This window comes from Chelonoidis abingdonii, chromosome 1 (genome assembly GCF_003597395.2).
Source record: "Chelonoidis abingdonii isolate Lonesome George chromosome 1, CheloAbing_2.0, whole genome shotgun sequence".
Classification (NCBI taxonomy): domain Eukaryota; kingdom Metazoa; phylum Chordata; order Testudines; family Testudinidae; genus Chelonoidis; species Chelonoidis abingdonii.
Genome location: NC_133769.1, coordinates 219239005 through 219258749, shown reverse-complemented (window position 1 = coordinate 219258749; position 19745 = coordinate 219239005). Strand labels below are relative to the sequence as shown.

The window sequence follows — 19745 nt, the reverse complement described above, 5'->3', positions numbered from 1 at the left end:
CGGGCCAGCAGGGGTATATATCAGGCGCCATGGCGGCGCCACTCCAGGGGGCGCCCTGCTGGCCCACTGAGTGTTGCTAGGGTAAAAGTCTCCGATGAACGCGCATGCGGTGCGCGCACACCTACTGGAATGGATATGAGCAAGCACTCGAAGAAGAAAAAAGGGTTAGCACAGTGTATCCACAGCTATGCATGCTTAAGGTTATTATAACAGATGGCCAGAGTTTTGGGTCTCAAATTGTGGCATATTTTAAGGAGCATTAAATTCTTAGTCACTGTCTAAATCAGAAGGGATATTTACCATCAATTCTGGACCAGCTGCTAGATAGCTGTTAATTAGTTTAAACAATCAAACTGTAAGTAATATGCCCCCAGAATACACTGGTTGGAAAAAAAATCTCTTCTTGACCCCTGCAAGTGGCCAGCTGAAATCCTGAAGCTTGAACATTTAGGAATATAAGACAAACTGGAAGTGTTTCACAAGGCTCTTGAGCTCTGCTGCTTGCCATCACAAGCAACCCCATCATACAATTGCACTCAGACATTTGTCCAGCTTTCTCTGAAAACTAATTAAGTTGTTTACCCCCACAACTCCTATTGGGAGGCTGTGCCTTAAATGGTTAGAAACCTTCTAACTTTCAGTCTGAATTTATTCATGGACAGTCTATTTGTTCTTGAGCCAACACTGTCCTTCATCTTAAATAGTTCTTCACCCTTCCTGGTGTTTACCCCACCAAGGTATTTGAAGAGAAATCATATACCCTTCAAAGCCTTTTTTTCACTAGATTGAACAAGCCAAGCTCTTCCAATCTCCTCTCATAAGATAGGCCTTCCATTCCCCTGATCATCCTAGTTGCTCTTCTCTGCTCCTGCCCAGTCTGAACTGTTTTTAAAGTAGAATGAATTGTCACCCTATGCTCGTTTTTTTCATTTCAGAAAGCATCACCAAAATCAAAACATATCAAGATCCAGATGTAGCAAGCATCTCAATTACAGTCCATTAAAATTCCGGTCAGCGGCGCAGAGGGGCTAAGAGAGGCTCTCTCCCTGCCCTGGCTCTGTGCAGGTCCTGGAAGCGGCCGGCATATCCCTGTAGCCCCTGCCATGAGCACTAGCTCTGCAGCTCCCATTGGCTGCAAACTACAGCCAACTGGAGCCGCTGGAGCAGTGCCTGTGGGTGAGGGCAGCGTGCTGAGCGTCCCTGGCTGTCCCTGCACCTAGAGGACACCGGGACATATTGGCCACTTCCGGGAGCCACCTGAAGTAAGCACTGCCTGGAGCCCTCACCCCAACCTCTCTTCCTGCACCTGAGCTAGAGCCCCTTGCTCCAGTCCTGAGCCCCCTCCTGCACCAAACTCACTCCCAGAGCCTGCACTCCCTCCCACATTCTGAACCCCTTTGCTCCAACCTGGAACCCTCCCCTTTACCCCAAGCCCTTATCCCCAGCCCCACCCTGGAGCCCACATCCTCTCCTGCACTCCAAACCTCTTGGTCCCAGCCTGGAGCCCCCTTGTGCACCCTAAACCCCTCATCTCAGAGCCTCACTCCCTCATGTACCCCAACTTCCTGCCCCAGCCCAGCAGGGCTGTCCTTAGCCATAGGCAGAATAGACAGCCACCTAGGGCACCAAAAGGTCTGGGGGCACCACTCTGCTGGGAGCCCAGACAGAGGGGAAGCAGTGGAGAATGTAAGAGCAGGGCTGCTGGGCCCTAGAGAGAGGCGAATGCAGGACAGTCTGAGGGAGGGGAAAGGCTGCTGGGAAGTCTCTGGGAAGGGGTGGGGGAAGGAACTCACTTGCAGGGGCTGGGCTTAAGGTGCTCAAGCACCAGGAATATTCAAGGCTGGGGGCTGTGCTCCACAATATTTGGAGCTGGGTTTTTCCCCTGCCCCCAGCTCAGAGCTTCCCTGCCTGAAAGAAAACAGCCAGTGTCTCTCCCCTTTGTGCTGCTTTTGCCGAAGGCTATAGAAATCAGTGGCAGGCAGCCTCTTGGAGCACTGGGGGAGGGGAAGGGGGAGAGAGGAGGGGGAAGGAGGGGCACACATGCTTGGGAGCTCTCTCCCCTGGCACCCAGTGGCAGCAGCAGGGGTGGGGAGGCCACACATGATGGCAACCCCCTGCCCCGGTACCCATCCTAGGGGAGGCGAGTGGGCTTTCTGGACCTGAGAGAGTCCCTAGGAGCATGTGCAGTGACTGTGGTGCAGAGTGAGTGTGCCCCGGGGGGGGGGGAGAAGGGGTCCCTCCCCTGGAGCTTGCTTCTGCCAGTAAGGACGGGGGAGAGTCCTCTCTGGCCCTAGCCCTGGGGCAGCCTGTCTGCATCCCAAGTTCCTTATCCCCAGCCCTGCCCCACCCCAGAGCCTGCACCCCCAGCACCCCAACCCTCTGAATCACCAGGGACTGCACCTTCCTCTCAGTATGTGGGTACACATCTGTTGGTAAGTCTGCGCCAGATCTGGACCTGTGGTACAAAAATCTGAGTGCTTACTGCTGAACCTCCCCAAGCTTCATACCCATCTTGGATCTTATCTCGCGCACCAGCCAAAGTTTTCCAGGGTTTCGGCCCCTGCGGTCCCCAAACCTTTCCTTGGGGACCCCTCCAAGACCCAGAACCCCCTGGTCTCCCTATCTCATCCCAGCTCCTCCCCCCTTTTCCCTGGGGAGTCTGGGCTATACTCTAACTCCTTGAATACAACCAGGAGGCAAATCTAGCTTCCCCGAGGCTATGCATTCAAACGCTAGTCAGCTCACACAAGAGCTTCACCCCTCCCTTTGTCCCGTAGCCTTTTCCCGCCCTGGACAATAGGAAAAGTAAGACACAGAGCTTGGGCTTTTCCTCCTCCCTCCAGCCTGCACAGAAATTCCTCTCCCCTCTGCCTCACTAGGAAAAAAACTCCCACAAGTTTTAAAAGAAACTTTATATAAAAAGAAAGAAAATACAGAACAATAATACTGCATTTAAGAAACTCAATACAGGATATGGCTTATAAGAAAATAGAATAAACAGTTCTGGTTTAAAAAGATAGCCAGATTAAACCAGTCCAGCAAATCAACACCCATGTAAATACAACTCAAAGACATCACAGCCGATTACTTTGGTTCCTTTGTACTCACACTTATAGTAGCATATTTGAAAGAAGATGGAGTTAGGAAGAAAAGCTTGTTTTACTCACAGCCGAGGAAAACAAAAAAGACCCGAGTTTCCAGTCTCCCTCCCAGACTTTAAAAAAAAATCCAGGTCTCTGACTGCGTCCTCTGGTCAGGTGTTTGGTTCCCCCTTTGTTCACCCTTTACAGGTAAAGAAATTAACCCTAGTTATCTACTTATGCAACATCACTTGCCAGATTAATCTCTGTATTTTCACCTACTCGTTTCCTGCCATTTGAGGATTTGGGACACTAAAGCACCTTGGTCCTCTTGCTCTCTGCCTGAGCACAAAATAGTCTGGTCCTCTGGTGGGTTATAATACTTTGGTCTAATTTGGTTTAGTGCGCAGATCTGGGTGGTGTTGTGGCCTGTGACATGCAGGAAGTCAGACTAGATGATCTGTGGTACCTTTGATCTTAAACTCTGTCGTTCCAGTGTTAAATAATTTCCACAAATTACATGACTGTGCCTACAATAAGATGGAGGGGGTAGGGTGAGCAGATGTCCCACTTTTATAGGGACAGTCCCAATTTTTGGGTCTTTTTCTAAATATAGGCTCCTATTGCCCCCACCTGCTGTCCTGATTTTTCACACTTGCTGTCTGGTCACCCTAGGGGTAATTGGCGCCTATATAAGACAAAGCCCCAAATATCGAGACTGGCCCTAATAAAATCAGGACATCTGGATCTGTCACCTAGCTGGGGAGCCGCATCTCTCCCCCGGACTGGCAGTGATCCATCTCATCTGCGGGAGCTGCACAGGGGCAGGATGAGCTGCTGTGGCTCCATGCGTGCCCGTCCTGAGATCAGATGCTGTTATACTTCACCATGCTCCCTTGAGCTGACGATGGTGCCCACTGGAGTGTGATCGGACCTGACGGTTTGCTGCTGCTTTGCCACTCTGCACCCCAAAGATGTGCAGTTTTCCACTGATCTCCTCTCTATTGCAGCTGTTGAAACCAGCAGCCTAGGGGGTGAGCCAAGCATGAAAGCAGTACTGTGTTGCCATTTTATTGTCATTGAGCAAATTTGTTTGCCAAAAATGCTTGCTAAGAATCCTGAATTCAATTTCAATATATTTTAAAAAAATCAATATCTTAGCCAAAAACAGAAAATTAAGTTGGACAATTATTTGTGACAAGTCTTGGTATGGGAAAGGGAGTGGACCAGTTTTCATCAGAGAAACAAAAAAATGGTGACTGACTTTCCTATAGCCCGTTACTGCTAAATAGAGCCTCCAACAACTGTAATAATGTTCATCTTCTTACTAGTGTATAGAGCAGGGGTCGGCAACCTACGGACACTGGCCAAAGGTGGCACGCGAGCTGATTTTTGTGACACCAGTGGTGGGCTGAATGGCTCAGCCCACTGCTGCTCTGGGATTCCGGCTGCTGCCCCATTGCCACTCGCGGGTCCCAGCTGCCAGCCCCAGTCAGTACCTGCTCTGGCCTGGAGACCCCAAGGACCCAGGCAGCAGGCGGAGCAGGTCGCCGGCTGAGACCCAGCTGGGCCACTCAACCCTGAGGTTCCATCTCACTCAGCTGGCAACGGCTGAGCGGGACTAATAATTCAAAAATAGGAAAACAAGAGCAACTAATGACAAAGTGCAAGAACCTGAGCAGTAGTCCCAAACTTTTTTGTCTGTGGCGCCAGACGAAGGATGTGTGGCGACGAGCATCCGCTGAAATGCTGACAAAATTCGGCGGCAACAAGTGTCATCCAGAGGCATTGGGGCCAAATGCCGCCAAATTTCGCGACATTTTGGCAGATGCTTCCTCTAGGCAAGTACGGGTCGGCTGAGAAGCCCTGTGGGCGCCATGGCGCCCATGGGCACCACGTTTGGACCCCTGACCTAGAGAGCCTCCTGAAGCATGGTGCATTTTGATTAAATGGACTTGAACTATATGAGATTGAGTTGTTGCCATATGCAAATAAATGATGGACATTGTAACAGTTTATTCATACAGCAAACTTGCCACTCATATTCTACTGACAATTCCTGTAACAGTAGCATCAGGAGAATGGAGTTTCTCAAAACTAAAGCTCATAAAACTATCTCCCTCTACAATATGTCAGGACACTGAGGTCTTTGCTATCTTACAATTGAACAAGACATCACTTTGTCTTGTCATACGATGACATTATTACTGATTTTGCAGCCAAAAAAGCCAGAAAGATTGCTTTTAATTAAAAACTAATCCTTGTTTCAATACCTCTATATATAGATTTCCAATAAAATGTTGACAAATTTAATAAAATTATTTATTTGATCTTTATCTTCAAATCAGAATTTTTTCTATAGTGCTACTTTTTAGTGCTAGTTCATCAGCATTGCAGTGTGCTTAATTAAGTTAAACTGGTTTTAGTAACATGCCTATGGCAAGTTTTCCAATACTGTAAGCTTATGTTTGTGTTGCTAAGAGCAAGACAGACACAGGGGCACCAGTTTAATAATATCGCCTAGGGAACCAAAAATCCTAAGGACGGCCCTGCAGCCCAGTGAAAATGACCAAGTGAGCAAAAGTGGGAGAAGTGAGTGATGGAAGGATGGGGGATGGAGTGAGTAGGGGTGTGGCCTCAGGGAAAGGGCAGGGGAAGGGATTTTGGTTTTCTGCAATTAGAAAGTCTTAAGCCTGGCCGGGATTGCAAGTTATGGAATGCAAAGTAGTATGTTTCACTTAATAAAGATGATGAACTGCATGTTTTTCATTTTCAGGAAGGAGCACTGAGCTGGTAGAAGGCCAGAGGGGTTGTGAAGAAAAATATACTGATGTTTGAAAAGTACTCAGATACTATGGTGAGAGAACCATAAAAATGCTCAGGGGTAAATTAATAATTTTGCAGTCTCTGCTGGGTTTGGATGGTGTTCAATAAATATGATCGTGGCCCATCCATTGAATGAGTAGGATACAAAGAAATAGTCAATAACTAACTACCCATTCACTAAATATGGCAAGAGTCCTCTGTGGAAAAATAGTACGTGATCATGTAATTCAAGACTATATCATAATATATACTCACAAGAGGGTTGAATTATGGTGTACAGGTACCCTGGAATCTGGCATTTCCTAACTTTTGAGTCTGACTTTGTGACCTTACTAGTGTTTTTAAACATATTTTTGTGTCTAATTTTATTTATTTAAAATAAACTATATACATACAACACAACATGGTGAACTGAAGCTATGTGTTTATTTTATATATACATATATACAAATTAGATATTAATGCTGTAAATGTATATAACAGAAAACATATGTTCAGAGAACACTACTAAGGTTGCAAAGTCAAGTGGCAGAAATGTAGCTCTTTCATACGCAAAATCAGGCTCCATGCTCTCCAGATACCAGTCATCCCAAGAAACATGGAAGTTGTTCAACTGGCTGAACCCAGATGTGGAGTTAGACTCACGAATGAGGAAAGCAAAACAAAAAAACTGAACGGGAAAATACATACAGCCAACTTTTGCAGACTGGCAAGCATTTCATTCTGATCTTTAAAGCCAGTTGTATGAATCCTGCTCACGGCATCCTCTTTCTCTGTAAGCCATGAATCAAAATGGCACTGAAAGAAATTGAGAAGGAAAAGCCTTCAGTAAGACCATTAAAAGTGCAATTTTCTAAACAATGTTCTGGTTTATAACTGCTAACATTATGCACCTGCTCCTCAGCAAATTGCTGCCACTTCCGAAGAATATGCTGCAGAAGGACCCAGCGATCCTCTGTCCATCTACAAATGGCTGCCCACCGATCTCCCAGATCCTAAAAAGATAGCAGAACACACACCACTTAGTAAACATTTAGTGATATTGAGGCTCATAATATTTTCCCATGGCACTGAAAATCTTGATGAAAATACTTTGATAACCCTCCCGTTTAAATCTCACTTTTAAATCATAAAAACATTGTGTCTTATCCTGAATTGGATATCAGTATTGTTTGAAACAAAAGTGCAACATAAAGAATTTGTGAAGCAGTAAAGCCAAGGAAAGGGAAGCATTTAAATACCAAGATATGGATAGTATATCTCCATTAAGTGTGATACTACTGTGGTTTCTAAATTTGCTGCTGCCAAAAATACAACAATCTGAAATGTAATTAGGGTTGATCAGAGTCTTGATTATAATGGTAAAGTCCCAGATGCACTCAGATTATTCCTATCTGCTATAGGATCGCATTGTCAGGATAGAAGGTCAAAGTCCTTTATTTTTCTACAATGTTCCAGTGAGAATTATTGAAGCAAAAATTCTCCAAAGCACTAAGTCATTTTCTATCACCTAATGGATATCTGTATACATGCACACTATTACCATTTGAGATTCTTGCATGATTCATGGTTTGTTTGTTTTTTTAAAAAGCACATCCTCGCTCTTCATTTTTAGCAAAAATTCAGCTCTGTCTCTTACTTCCTCACTTCAGAGACAAATGCCTAAAATAGGAGGCGAGAGGTAATATAGTTGTGATTGTGCAGGGTGCTGTAAAGCTTTTTTTGCCACAATTTAGAATGAGTGCATTACTCATGAGTGCCCCAAGTCAGTTATTCAGGTCTTCCCGAACAAATAGCAGTAAAAATGTTTTTGCAGCCCATGTGATCATATGCTTCCTTGCTGTTGACTTCATGCACACGTTTTGTGGCAAGGGGTCTCTTCAAATTTTCCCTATTAGTAATTAAAGAAAAAATTGTGTCTATGATAGGGATTGTAGTTTATGATAACAAAAGTGCAGCATCTAAATAGTTGATATTTAAAACAAAACCAAAAATTCGTATTCCGCCCCCCAAAACCTCTCATACCATGAGATCTACAGTATGAGTACAGGATCCAGCAACATTGTGTAGTAGGAATTGCAAGAATGTTATGTCACACTCCTCAGTAAAGTAAAAGGCACATTGCAGATGTCATCTGACTGTGCGGTCAGGCATGATACTGACTGCATGCCACAACTGAAAAGTCAGCGTGTGACGTGCTTTCCACTTCATTAAGAAGCAAACCAGAACTGCTCTCGTACATTAAATGAACAATTTCCAATATGAAGAGTTGTCTGAAATCTTATCCTGACATACATTAGAAATATAAAAAATATCACTGATCAACCTTCAGAGACAGAATGGTAGATTTAAAACAGTGCCATTTTTTTCAAGCAGCATATGCCCTTGATACCATAAGACTGAGGAATACCCCCTTTCCTAACATCTGAATGTACAGGTACAAACTATGCTGCTAGGTTTTTTGAGTTCAGATTAAAGTTCATGCTTTCGGTATTTTATTAAGGAATGTCCTAGTGGGTATTTGTTTAGTTTCAGTATTAGATCTGGACAAATAATGCATAAAAAAAGCTTTCCACAAATAGCCATTTGATTTTTTTCATTAAATAATTTTATCCATGTATATGCTCCTTTTGTTTGCTTTCCATAAAAATTAATGCGTTCAAGTTTTACAAGCTCAGTTAATACACATTTCAAAAACTTCTGTATGTGAGTATCCCTGACTGCACTCCAGTGCTGACATCCTTTCATACTCCCATTTAACTTCAGTAGTATTTCACTCATATTTTTTTTTTACTGGCTTCCACAGGTACTGCCTCTGATGTTCAACTTATTGAGGAAATATGCCAACATACTATGAAAAACCTTTTTTCCCCCAAGGAAAGGATTGTAGTACGTACTTTGTGGGGATTTTTTTTTTCATTGCAGTTTAGGGGAGATCACAGTAAAAGGATAGACACAGAAGCAGAAAAACACACCACCAAGGTCACAACCACCATCTTGAACATATCCAGAATTACATCTGGTCAGAAATTTTCTGATGGAAGACTCTTCTTCCACGACAGAATGCTGATTTGTCTAACTAAAAACGTTTGATAGTGACAGACTGATTTAGTCAGAGTTGTAATTGGACACAGGCAACTTCAGAAAATGGCCTGATTTCTTTACAGCTCAGCAGTGAGCTACTGGGAAGCTTGAACTTCCAGCCTCCCAGGTACCCTTCAGTCTGCCTCTGAACCAGGACTTCGTTTCCCTTTCATAGAGAACTTTGAAATGTTTGCCTTTCCTTACTGTTAGAAAGAAATTGAAATTTGAAATATCAAAATCCTTTACAAAACAGAATTATCTTTCGCCATACAGCTGTACCCAAAATACTGCTTTACTGTTCCATTTGAATTTTCATTCCTTGACCTTCACTTGTGCAGGTATATATTTTTCTGCCTGCCAGCAAACACTTGTGTATGCTCTTTACATAGTCTAATTTGCAAGCATTATTATTTATTTACACTAGCAGAACCCAATAATTATAAATACTAATGCCTGGCAAGTATGCAGGTGTTAAGACTATTTAAAGGATTTGTGCAAGCATTAGAATTCCATGTTTCTGCAAAGTGAAGGCACAAGTATGTTGTGCATATTGCATGTGCACAATTGACAAGTTCTCTCTTCAATCTGTAAGCTTAAATGCTATCTATTTTTTCAGATCAATCACCAGTTAATTTAGTTTAGAATGTTGTTGCTATCTCTATCCCTACTTGTAAGAGACTATTAATACATATGTATTGTGAAGGACATAGAGCCTATTTATGAATACTGGATATGACCTGGTTATTTGGGATAGTTGCTGTATGTCGATATTGGAACATTGAAATGCTAATTGTGTGCTTATGTTGGATTAGTTTAATAGCAGGGTTGTTAGAAAATTAGTAGAAAGACAGCAAATAACTCCAGATAATCAACCTCCCAGTAAACACAGCAGGTGTTATTAAGAGAGGGAGCCTGAGTTAATAGCTGGGAAGATGCTGCTTCCAGGTTCCAGCCAAATTTACAAGACTTTCTGTGCCAAGACTCGGAATCAAAAAGACATTAAGCAGTTAAACAGCGACTCTGTAGGTGGGGAGGCAGTTGTGAGGAATCTGTCTGCAGTGAACAGACAGCTTCCACTGGTGAAGCTGAAGCAGCAAGCCCTGCATGGCCCACTACAACAGGGTTGATGGTAAGGAGGATTGATGGTAAGACAGATATGAGTATTGACGCTTTTGTTGCGTTAAAATCTCTTTACTCTTATGTTATTTTTTCCCCCTTTGTGTTTTAGACTGAACAATACTTGGGTTTGAGAAAGGTGTCTGGTCATTGGTATTAACCACCAGTCACAAGCTTCCGAAGGCAATATGTGCAATTGGGCCTGCTGAGTAAGTATTGTTAGACCTCAAGCTGCTGTAGCCTGGACCCTGATTTAACAGTGGGAGAAGCACACCATTTCACCCAGAGAAAGGTGATGGACCGGGGCCTAAAAACTAAGGGATGCACTCAAAGAGACCAGATTAGAGCCAGAAGTGCAGCTAGCTCTCTAACTGTGCCATCTACACCACACACCTGCACAATCTAGTGTCATCATAAAATCTGTGCAACACACTCAACCTGTATATACTTGGTGCTTTAATAAACCCAATTTCACAGAGCTGAAAACAATTATAAGCCAAATCATCTGGGAGGAAGAGTTTAATTAGAAAAACGTGCATGTTATTTGCAAATTATTTAAGAACACCTTACTGGATGCCCAGAACGCTGCAATCCCCCACCTGAGGAAGACGCCAGTGCTGGTTAAAATATTTAACTGGTTTACAGTGGAAATAAAGAAAGCTATATTAAGAGAAAGAGAAAGAAAGGAAGAAAGAGAAAAAAATGATAGTAATGAACATAAATCACAAGCTAGGAATTGGGGGAAATGATAAGAGAAGAAGAGGGACACAAGAGAAATATATGGCCAGCAAGTTAAGAACAATAAGGATTAAAAAAAATATTAAACTTGCACCCAACAGTTTTAATAGAGCTGACAGAGCTGCTTGCTGACTATTAATGTTTATTTTTAATAAGCCTTGGAATTTGGGGAGTTCCAGAAGGCTAGAAGAAAGCTAATAATATGTGTCAATTTTTAAAACAGGTAAATGGGATGACTTGGGTAAGTAAAAGCCTGTGAGCCTGACTTCCATACTGGGCAAGATAATGGAGTGGGTGATACAGGACTTGATCAATCAAGAATTAAAAGAAGGTAATGTAATTAACACAAATCAACATGAGTTTATGGAAAACAGATTCTGTCAAACTAACTTTTTTCTTTAAACAGAGAGGGTAATTAACCATTGGAACAATTTACATTTTCATGGTGGATTTTCCATTACTGACCATTTTTAAAATAAGTTTTGACATTTTTTCCAAGAGGATCTGCTCCAAGACTTACTCTGAGGAAGTTCTATGTCCTATGCTGTACAAGAGGTCAGACCAAATAATAATAGTGGGCCCTTCTGGCCTAAAATCTTGGAATCTATCAGAAGTACAACACTCTCCTTTCAACCCACCTCCGTAGAGAAAGTATATGAACTGAGAAGATGGGAGAGGAGAAAGGAAAAAGGACATGGGATATTCTAGTTAAGGAAGAACTCAAAGGAAAGGAGAAATTATTCTACACAACTCAAACTACAAATATCTTCTTTAACAAGAGAACTAGAAAAGGCCACTCAGGGAGCAAGGCTAGTTGTAGTACCTACTTCTGGCTCTAATGTGCTTTTGACTTTACTGGAGTGTTTGCGGAGAGTAGACGATGCCCTCAAATTAAATTGCACTATCTTAAAAACAGAGATGGAGGAAGGAGTTACTTCTTAACCTGAAATTATTGCTACAGATACAGCACCGGTCACAGCAGATTTAGCAGATGCACTGGTTGCATCCAGCAATATGGTCTATAACCAAGATGAGAAAACAATGGCTGTTGAAATATGTAGACATGTTCACATGCAAAGCAAAACAGGAAACTGTTTTATCTAGTGTAAGTGTGAATTTTGGCATTCCTCAAGATTTTTTTTTAACTTTATGCCATGGAATTATCATTATTTGTCACTGAGCGATGTTCACGTAGGGGGAACAATTAAGCTATGGTGAATGTGGACTTTGTAGGTCACATGTTTCATTGTCTGTCATATAGATATCTCATTTCTCATGGGCAAATAATTTCATGCTGTATCCTTCCAGCTAATATATGACTAACAGTATCCAGGATGGAGTTGTGTGTTACAATGCACTGCAGTTTCCAATGTACAATACAATACATTAAAATGGATAGAGAAAGTGGATTTGAAAGGCGTGGAACTTGTATTTGCTGCACAAACACGAACAAGTGCCTATCATCATTTAACACATAACAGATGAGTACATTGTTCAGGCGACTGATCTACAACCCTTTATAACCGTCACATTATAAACACTTCATAATAAAGATATGATGGAATTATTCTCAATAGCCGTACTGTCAAATACCTTTCCAATTCCTGGAGCCATAAGAACTGACATTATCTTTCTTGCTGATATTTTAGCTACATGCAAATTTCCTGCCTCCGCTTATGCAACCCCCCCAGCTCTTTGAAACTACTACCGAAAGAGCTGGTCTTTGAGTGCTGATTACCTGTTACCAGAGATTGGATTTCAAAGGCCCAAGCTGTATAAAGAAATGTTTGAACTGCCACCAGAGTGATGGTTCTGGTTCTGAATCTGAGCCAACTATAAACTTGTAACCAGAGGGAAGATCCGATTTTGGGTTATGAAGGACTGGCACCTATCAGAGCCAGAGGTTGAAGTTGGGGGTGATCTCTTGTAGCCTTTATAGCATTTCAGGTTCTTTCATTGTTTTTAATGTTTTCTTTGTAATGATTTTACCTGAAGAATAAATGTGCTTGCTTAGAAAGAGCTGTGTGCTAACTTATAACTGCAGACAATTACACTGTTGATGACCTCAGGAGAGAAAGCAAACATACCATTTAGGCAGTCTGGCTTGCTGGGAATACCACAATATAAGCAGGGCACTATGGCACCTTAAAGAGCCCCAGTCAGGAGGCAGTGTTCTCTGCCCATGAGTGGGGATGGCTGAGGAGCTGCGAACCTAAAGTGGGTATCCTTGGTGGACTATGGAGGGCAAATACAGGTGCAGTTACCATGAAGCTGCGATACTTACCTTTTACTTTACAGATTTCTACTGCGCACTATTCTTCTGAGGTTTTCTAAATAAAGCAACTTATCTTATACTTGAGCAGCTTTGTTTATACCTCCACAGATTTTTTTTTAGTCTTTGCTCTCAGCATCTACAGTAACAATTCTACACATGGTTGCATCCCAGTGATCTATATTTAGAACCATTCTTCCTTAATCTAGTGGCCTGCACCAGCTCAATGATGCAAGGTCACTCCAAATGCTTGATTTGCACACTTGAGAAGAGGCTATGTTTCCAAGAAAACTAAATAAGACAAAATACAACCCTCCGCCCCAGAAAAGCTGTACAAGTCCAAAGCAACACAAGAATTACACTTCTCTCTTTTATTGTCTCTTAGTTAGACCAGGCAAACTATTTAAAAAAATGATAGATAATGGTATTGATAAATGGTTTAAACTGTGACCAGTACTACACCATTCACTTCTAGTGACAGATCGTAGCCAACAAGACACAGAGGTTTTGGGGATAAACCTATTTAACAAACAAATTTGTAACAAATTTACAGGAACAAATGCCATGTAGAAAGTCTTCACTTCTATGATAAGCATTGATTATTTAATCATAAAGTGCTCAGTTCTGCCACCTTTACTTATGCTGAATAGGATCTTACTCTGCTGGTAGCCCCACTGAAATCAATGACTCAAACTTCAGCTGAGGAATAGCTGTGGGGCACATTTTGGGACTATCAATTTCGATCCAGAGCATAAATCATAGCAGCATACCTTCTCTCTCTCCTGAAATTCTACCCTCTCTACTCTTAGAAAAGGAAGTCTCACAGATTCCTTCTCCAAATGAAAACTGTTTCATTCTTCTTTTAAAAAAAAAATGAGTCCTTTGAGGGAATGCTTTTTTTATGGATATGAAAAGGTAAAATAGGAGAACAATAATAGCCTGACAAAGATTGAATGAAGCAAACATGGAAATCAGAAAAACGAACAAAATTAACTGGCAGGAGCACTGAGAGTAAGTATACAGTAAATTATAATAAGCAGTCTTGAGTCTGCAACTAATGGAAGAATTTTGGTAAAAGATGCTTCTCTAATGAAGTCATGCTAACCAGTGCTGGACTGGATGGACCAGTGGTCTGTAGAAATTTTGTTTGTGTCTACATGTCTAACACACAAAAACAAGGGAGAATTTCAGTACATTGAAAATGTTTTAAGTTCTGCAATAGTCATTATGCCATTAACCCTGATTTATTTTTCTCATTCTATTCTGATATAAGAACTTTTTACGTGAACTACAACAATGGATCATATATCAAAAGATAACTTTATAAACATTAGTACTGATACATGATAAACTATGTAAATAAAACTACCTTTAACATCAGGGCCTGGGTCTCAGCTTCCCTCAACTAAAAAAACAGGAAGGACAATCAGGAAGCACATTAAAACTCCACAATTCTCTAGATACAGCATTGGGCAGAGGGGGCTGTTCTAACTTGAGCTAGCTGGTGACTGTCCCTAAGGGTCCTTTTGGCTACTGGGTACAGTTGGAAGAAAATAGGTTCCAGTCACAACTCCTTTTTGCCTTCTGTGCCAGGAAATATTGGAAGGATAAAGTCCCTCTGGTCTAGTGATATCAAGGTTCACATAACAGAGTAAAGACGTTGGTGAATTTAAATGAAAAATAAATAGTAGGTTGACTAAAAGGGATCATGACTTTTCATGTCCAGGTGGTGATCCTCTATTGACTGTTTAAGTCTTTGTGGTGAACAAAAGGAGGTTGGTTGTGACTCAGAGATGTGGGGGTTTGGTGACTCAAAGAACACAAATCTTATCATTTTCTTGTGGTGTGGGAGGGGGCTGAAGGAGGTTAATCTGATTTCTCACTTCCAAAGGATGTTAGTGAGTCCAGGTAAGAAGCTTGTTTGATTTTCTGGTACCACTGTACTCTAGTACTTATTGTCTCTAATCCAGCGATACTAGAGAATCAAACAAGCTTGTTACCAGTACATCAGCAGTCCACAGAGAACTGGCTGGACACATGGTACTAGCTCTCCTTGTTTTTATTGCCATGTCACATTAAAATAAACAGTTAAATATTTTCTTAATATTAATTTTCCATTTAAGCAATTTCTGTAGTTCTTGAAATGGAAGGGAAGAGGGACACTCATAATTTCTCTATAAAAATGTGGCCCATGATATGACAAAGTTTTAAAATACCTGCTCTAGTAGCTTTACCTCAAGTTTACCTAAGAGTGACTCACTCTTTCAGGCAGTATTCAAGCCTCTCTGGTGACATAACAAAGGATGTTGGGAAAAGATTGCCTGGCTGGTTAGATATTGGATCAGAAGGCAATTTAGGATCTGTTTTGGTTGAAGGTTAATAAGATGCTGCTGCAGTCTAATTTCTTTCTTTTATATCCCCTTCTGATATACTGGTCTAGGTATCCAAAACAGTTTAACAGCCCCCACTGGGAAGCCAGATAATGAAATTCAAATAGAAGATGAGAGATTATTTCATTTTGACAGACAAATATTGACCCAAAAAGAACACTGGTACCTTATATTTAAAAATGGAAGGCGCAAGAAATGCAAGACAAGGTCTATCATACATGGATAGTTGAAGTAACTCTGAAATGTTAGAAACAGTGTTTAATAAGGGACAGTTACTTGTCTGCTCTCTAAATTTCAGGAAAAGAGTAAGCTGCATTAGACACTATGTCCAGGCAAGTTTAAGAGCATATTTTCAAGAAGTAGGCTCAGGTATACAGATTTATGTGTGTGCCAAGAGAAGTACAAGTTGATTGTAAAAATCTCTGTAATCTTATAAAAGATGGAGTTATAACCTGTTGATAAGGATAAAAATTGCCACTATTAGATGATAAAGTGAATACTATGTTGTGAAAGGTGCTGGGATTGATTTAGTGGTGCATATGGTGCAGTAATTGTATGAGGTTTTTGCATCCTGGATTCCCAGGGGCGGAGTTGATGTCAGTACCATCTTAGAAGCATTAGTTAGGCAAGCCAAAGAGCTTTTAAAGGTTTTTTTTTTCCAGTGTTGTAGGTAAGGCCAAATTTGAATGGGTAGCTGCAAATAACTTACTGTGGCTCTCTTGCTGCACATATATACACACATGAAAAAGTGGGATTCACTGGATACTGGATGGCAAAAGTAGATTTTAAATTTATAAACTGTTAATTTCATCATAAAAATAGTGAATCCACATTTTCCCCAGCACAGAGTTACTCAATTTTGCTAAAGATAGTGGTTTTAATTAATAATTTTGGTTTAACAAGAGGTTTGTCTTTCAATGATATACTAGAAAAATTCAAGGCTCCTATGGAAAAAAGCTACACAGACAACCTTAATTCTGGTATTTCCTATCGTAAATGTTCGACTTTGCTACCTTAATGTTCTTTTAATGTAGTTTTATGAATGTAATATTGTGTGTGTGTTTTTATAACACATTTTTAAATAAGTATTTGACAACATTATCGTGTCTTCTACAAAATCAAAGTTGAGAGAGATAATAGCAGGTGAACTCTGACTGGGGCAAAGGGAAACTGAGGGGAGGAAGTCATGACATTCTCCAACATTTTATTTCACCATTTTCTCACCTCTGAAAATTCACATAAGCAGTAATTTGGCTGTGAAAACATAGACAGGCAAGAAGTGTACCCTCCCCGCCCCCCAAACAGCAGGTGTTCTAAAATGGTCCCATTTTCATTAGAAATGCTTCAGTAATATATGAAAACTTGACAGAGAATGGGTCACATTTTTAAAGTTGTAAGACATACCAAAACACTTAAGCATCTAGAAATCTGAATTTTAACAAGAGTACATATTTTGAATGTGTGTGAGTATGTAGACAAGCTTGTATGTCTCACTTTGCTGTTGGAGCTACAAGTGAAACACCTATATGAACCATATATAAATAAAAAATGCACTAGTATTTCTCAGGAGAAACAGAATGATTTGTTCCTAAGTATAGCTATACTGTGCACAGTACTGCTAGCTTGTCACACTCCATAGTACATCATGCCACTAACACCCTCGAACAAGGAATCTCATTCAGCTTGGAGATTTCAATGCGTATTTTCAAGGTGGAGCTATACCATCAAGAAAGCATCAGAGTGCCAATAAATGTAACTGCTGTTGCCACCACTAGTACAAAGGGGAGGGGGAGATCTGATTACTTGACCTTGGTCCTGAAGAACGGCGAGTGTAACATTCGTGGGAGGCTACGGGCCTACCCTGAGTGCTCTGCAAGAACAAGACCCACACACACCGTGAGTTATTGGCTTTAATGAAGGTAACGTGACACACCCGCAACAGGGACTCTGGGCGTTGCTGTCACGGAGGCAGGGAACCCAGCACCGAAGCTCAGCTCGGCCTGGATCGGAGTCCAAAGGCGGGACCGGGAGCATACAGCTATATATACACAATACAAAGCAACTCACACATATGCAAGAAGGGACTTCCCACAGGCTATGTCCGCACTTTGGCCTAAGACCATACAAACTGGTTTCAACCAGTTAAAAGCAAGTTATAACTGGCATGCCGTGTCCTACAATGACCAGCCACTTAGCAAGCAGGGGCTTTTCACAAGGCCGCCAAGAAAGCGGATATAACCCTAGCTAGGCCGTGACACAGTCTTTCGCAGTCCCCTACAGCGAGGATAGTAGTGTTGAAGGTGTGGGGTGGACCCACAGAGAGAGAAGAAGAGGACCCCCAAAATTTCAAAGATCGCATTAAGTTTGGGTGCTTATTTGTTTTTAGCCACACCTCTGAACTTTCTGAGATGTGCATATCACTATTTTGTATCCTACAAAAAAAACATAAGTTGCATATGCCCCGTAAGTACTAAATTAATGCAAAATTATTGTCTATGATTGCACTATTAGCTTTTTTCAACTCTCCACCTACATGCTCTCTGAACAGCAAAACAGAAGTATGTCTTTAATGGGGGCAGGGTAAGCCTAAATTGTGTTGTAAAAAGTCTCCTGTGCAGGGAACAGTAATGTAACTAATTATATTTAGTACATTTTTAACCTAAACACACATTTCATTTCCATGAAATGAAAGGAGGAATTACCCTCCAGATGTTTCACAGAAAAAGCAGTCTACCCAATACTAATTTCATTTCAGAGGATGATGGGAACCACAAAGACCTAAGTGAGAAAATAAAACTAAATCTCAGCTAACGTGACAGATGAAACTGAGGAAGATTTTCTGATTTATCTTTCAAATGTAAGGCATTACAAACTTTGTTGCAATCATAGATTCTTAGGGTTGGAAGGGACCTCAGGAGATCATCTAGTCCAACCCACTGCTCAAAGCAGGACCAATCCTGAAAACCCTAAATGGCCACCTCAAGGATTGAACTCACAACCCTGGGTTTAGCAGGCCAATGCTCAAACCACTGAGCTATCCCTCCCCTCAATAATCAGAGTCCTTATGTCTGTGAAAATCTGGCAGTGAAGATGCTGCAAATAATTGAAGGCTAAGATGGCCACATTAGAGCTTTCAATTCCCAATGATGAAATTATATCTCCTCTGTACTTTACCATGGAACTTGTATTCCACCAATAGAGGGGCAGTTCAGTGTGCCTTCAAAAGTCTAATTCTTTTCCATAGTAAGTGGAAAAAACATAAGTTATTGTGTCTTACACTCAGAGATTTCATAAACATACCTATAGGGTTTTTTTTTCATGCTATTGTATCAGTATGGCTGTTAATAGTCCCTGCTCGAACTAGTTTCTTCTGTACTTTTGAATCTCCTCGAGAACACAATCAGCTTGGAAGTTGCACATCATAGTCACAAGAGAACTAAACAGCAGAAGACAATGAAAACACTGACTGCCCCCAACCTGATCCTTGAGACCTAAGGATCACAGTGTGACTGGTCCTGCCCAGATGTGCAAGACCCTTGTAACTAGAGCTGTTTGAAGTTTTTTCAACAATGTTTTTCTCCCCCCATTGAAAAAATTCTTTGCAAACACACTTTATTGGAAAAATAATTTCAACTGAAAAATTTTGTTTTTCCAACAAAATTTAGAAATGAAATTTCTTATAATTATTGCTGAGTCAACTGTTCTTCTGGACACTTCTGGTACTGTGCAGTCTGTCACATACATTCCAATGAGGTTTACAGTTTAAAAGCCACATTTATACTGCTCAATGGCAATATATCTGTGCATATATAATTCAGAACAATATCTGCTTTTCTGACTTTGTGCTTGCATATTTAAGAATTCCGGTAATAACTATGGGCACATTTTTTAAACCCGAGTGCCTAAAGGTATGCCCGTTAAATGTAGGAAATGCTATGCTAGATCAGAGAAGACTAACTGCATTGTGTGAAAATACATTTCCTTTTAACAGTTTTGAATTTGGCACTTTTGCATTTAATTGACTGTCTGCTGATGATTATCATTTGCACTGCACTAGCACCTAGTGTCCCCAGTTAGAGCTCCACTGTGCTAGGCAATGTACAAACATAAAAGATTGTAACCTCTTTTGGGTCTGAGACTATCTAAAATAGATGAGAGGCAACTAATAGAGGTGAACGAGGGACTGGGGGAAAACAAGCTAGTAGTGAAACATCTATTTGGCATAAGAAGCAGTGGTCA

General features: G+C 41.3%; 1 protein-coding gene across 5 annotated transcripts in view; it reads right to left on the bottom strand.

The window, feature by feature from the left end:
- Positions 1 to 6442: 6442 nt before the first annotated feature.
- LOC116822169 (dystrophin-like) overlaps positions 6443 to 19745 on the bottom strand; it is an 836401-nt gene continuing 823098 nt past the window's right edge. For 4 of the 5 annotated variants that reach the window (XM_075059855.1, XM_075059861.1, XM_075059858.1 and 1 more), the window contains 2 exons: positions 6800 to 6901; positions 6443 to 6704 (listed from right to left, as the gene is read on the bottom strand). In XM_075059855.1, coding sequence (XP_074915956.1) covers positions 6516 to 6704; positions 6800 to 6901 — 291 coding nt within the window. In that variant the 3' untranslated portion in view covers positions 6443 to 6515. The remainder of the gene's footprint in view (positions 6705 to 6799; positions 6902 to 19745) is intronic. The other variant, XM_032775843.2, reaches the window with a different exon arrangement.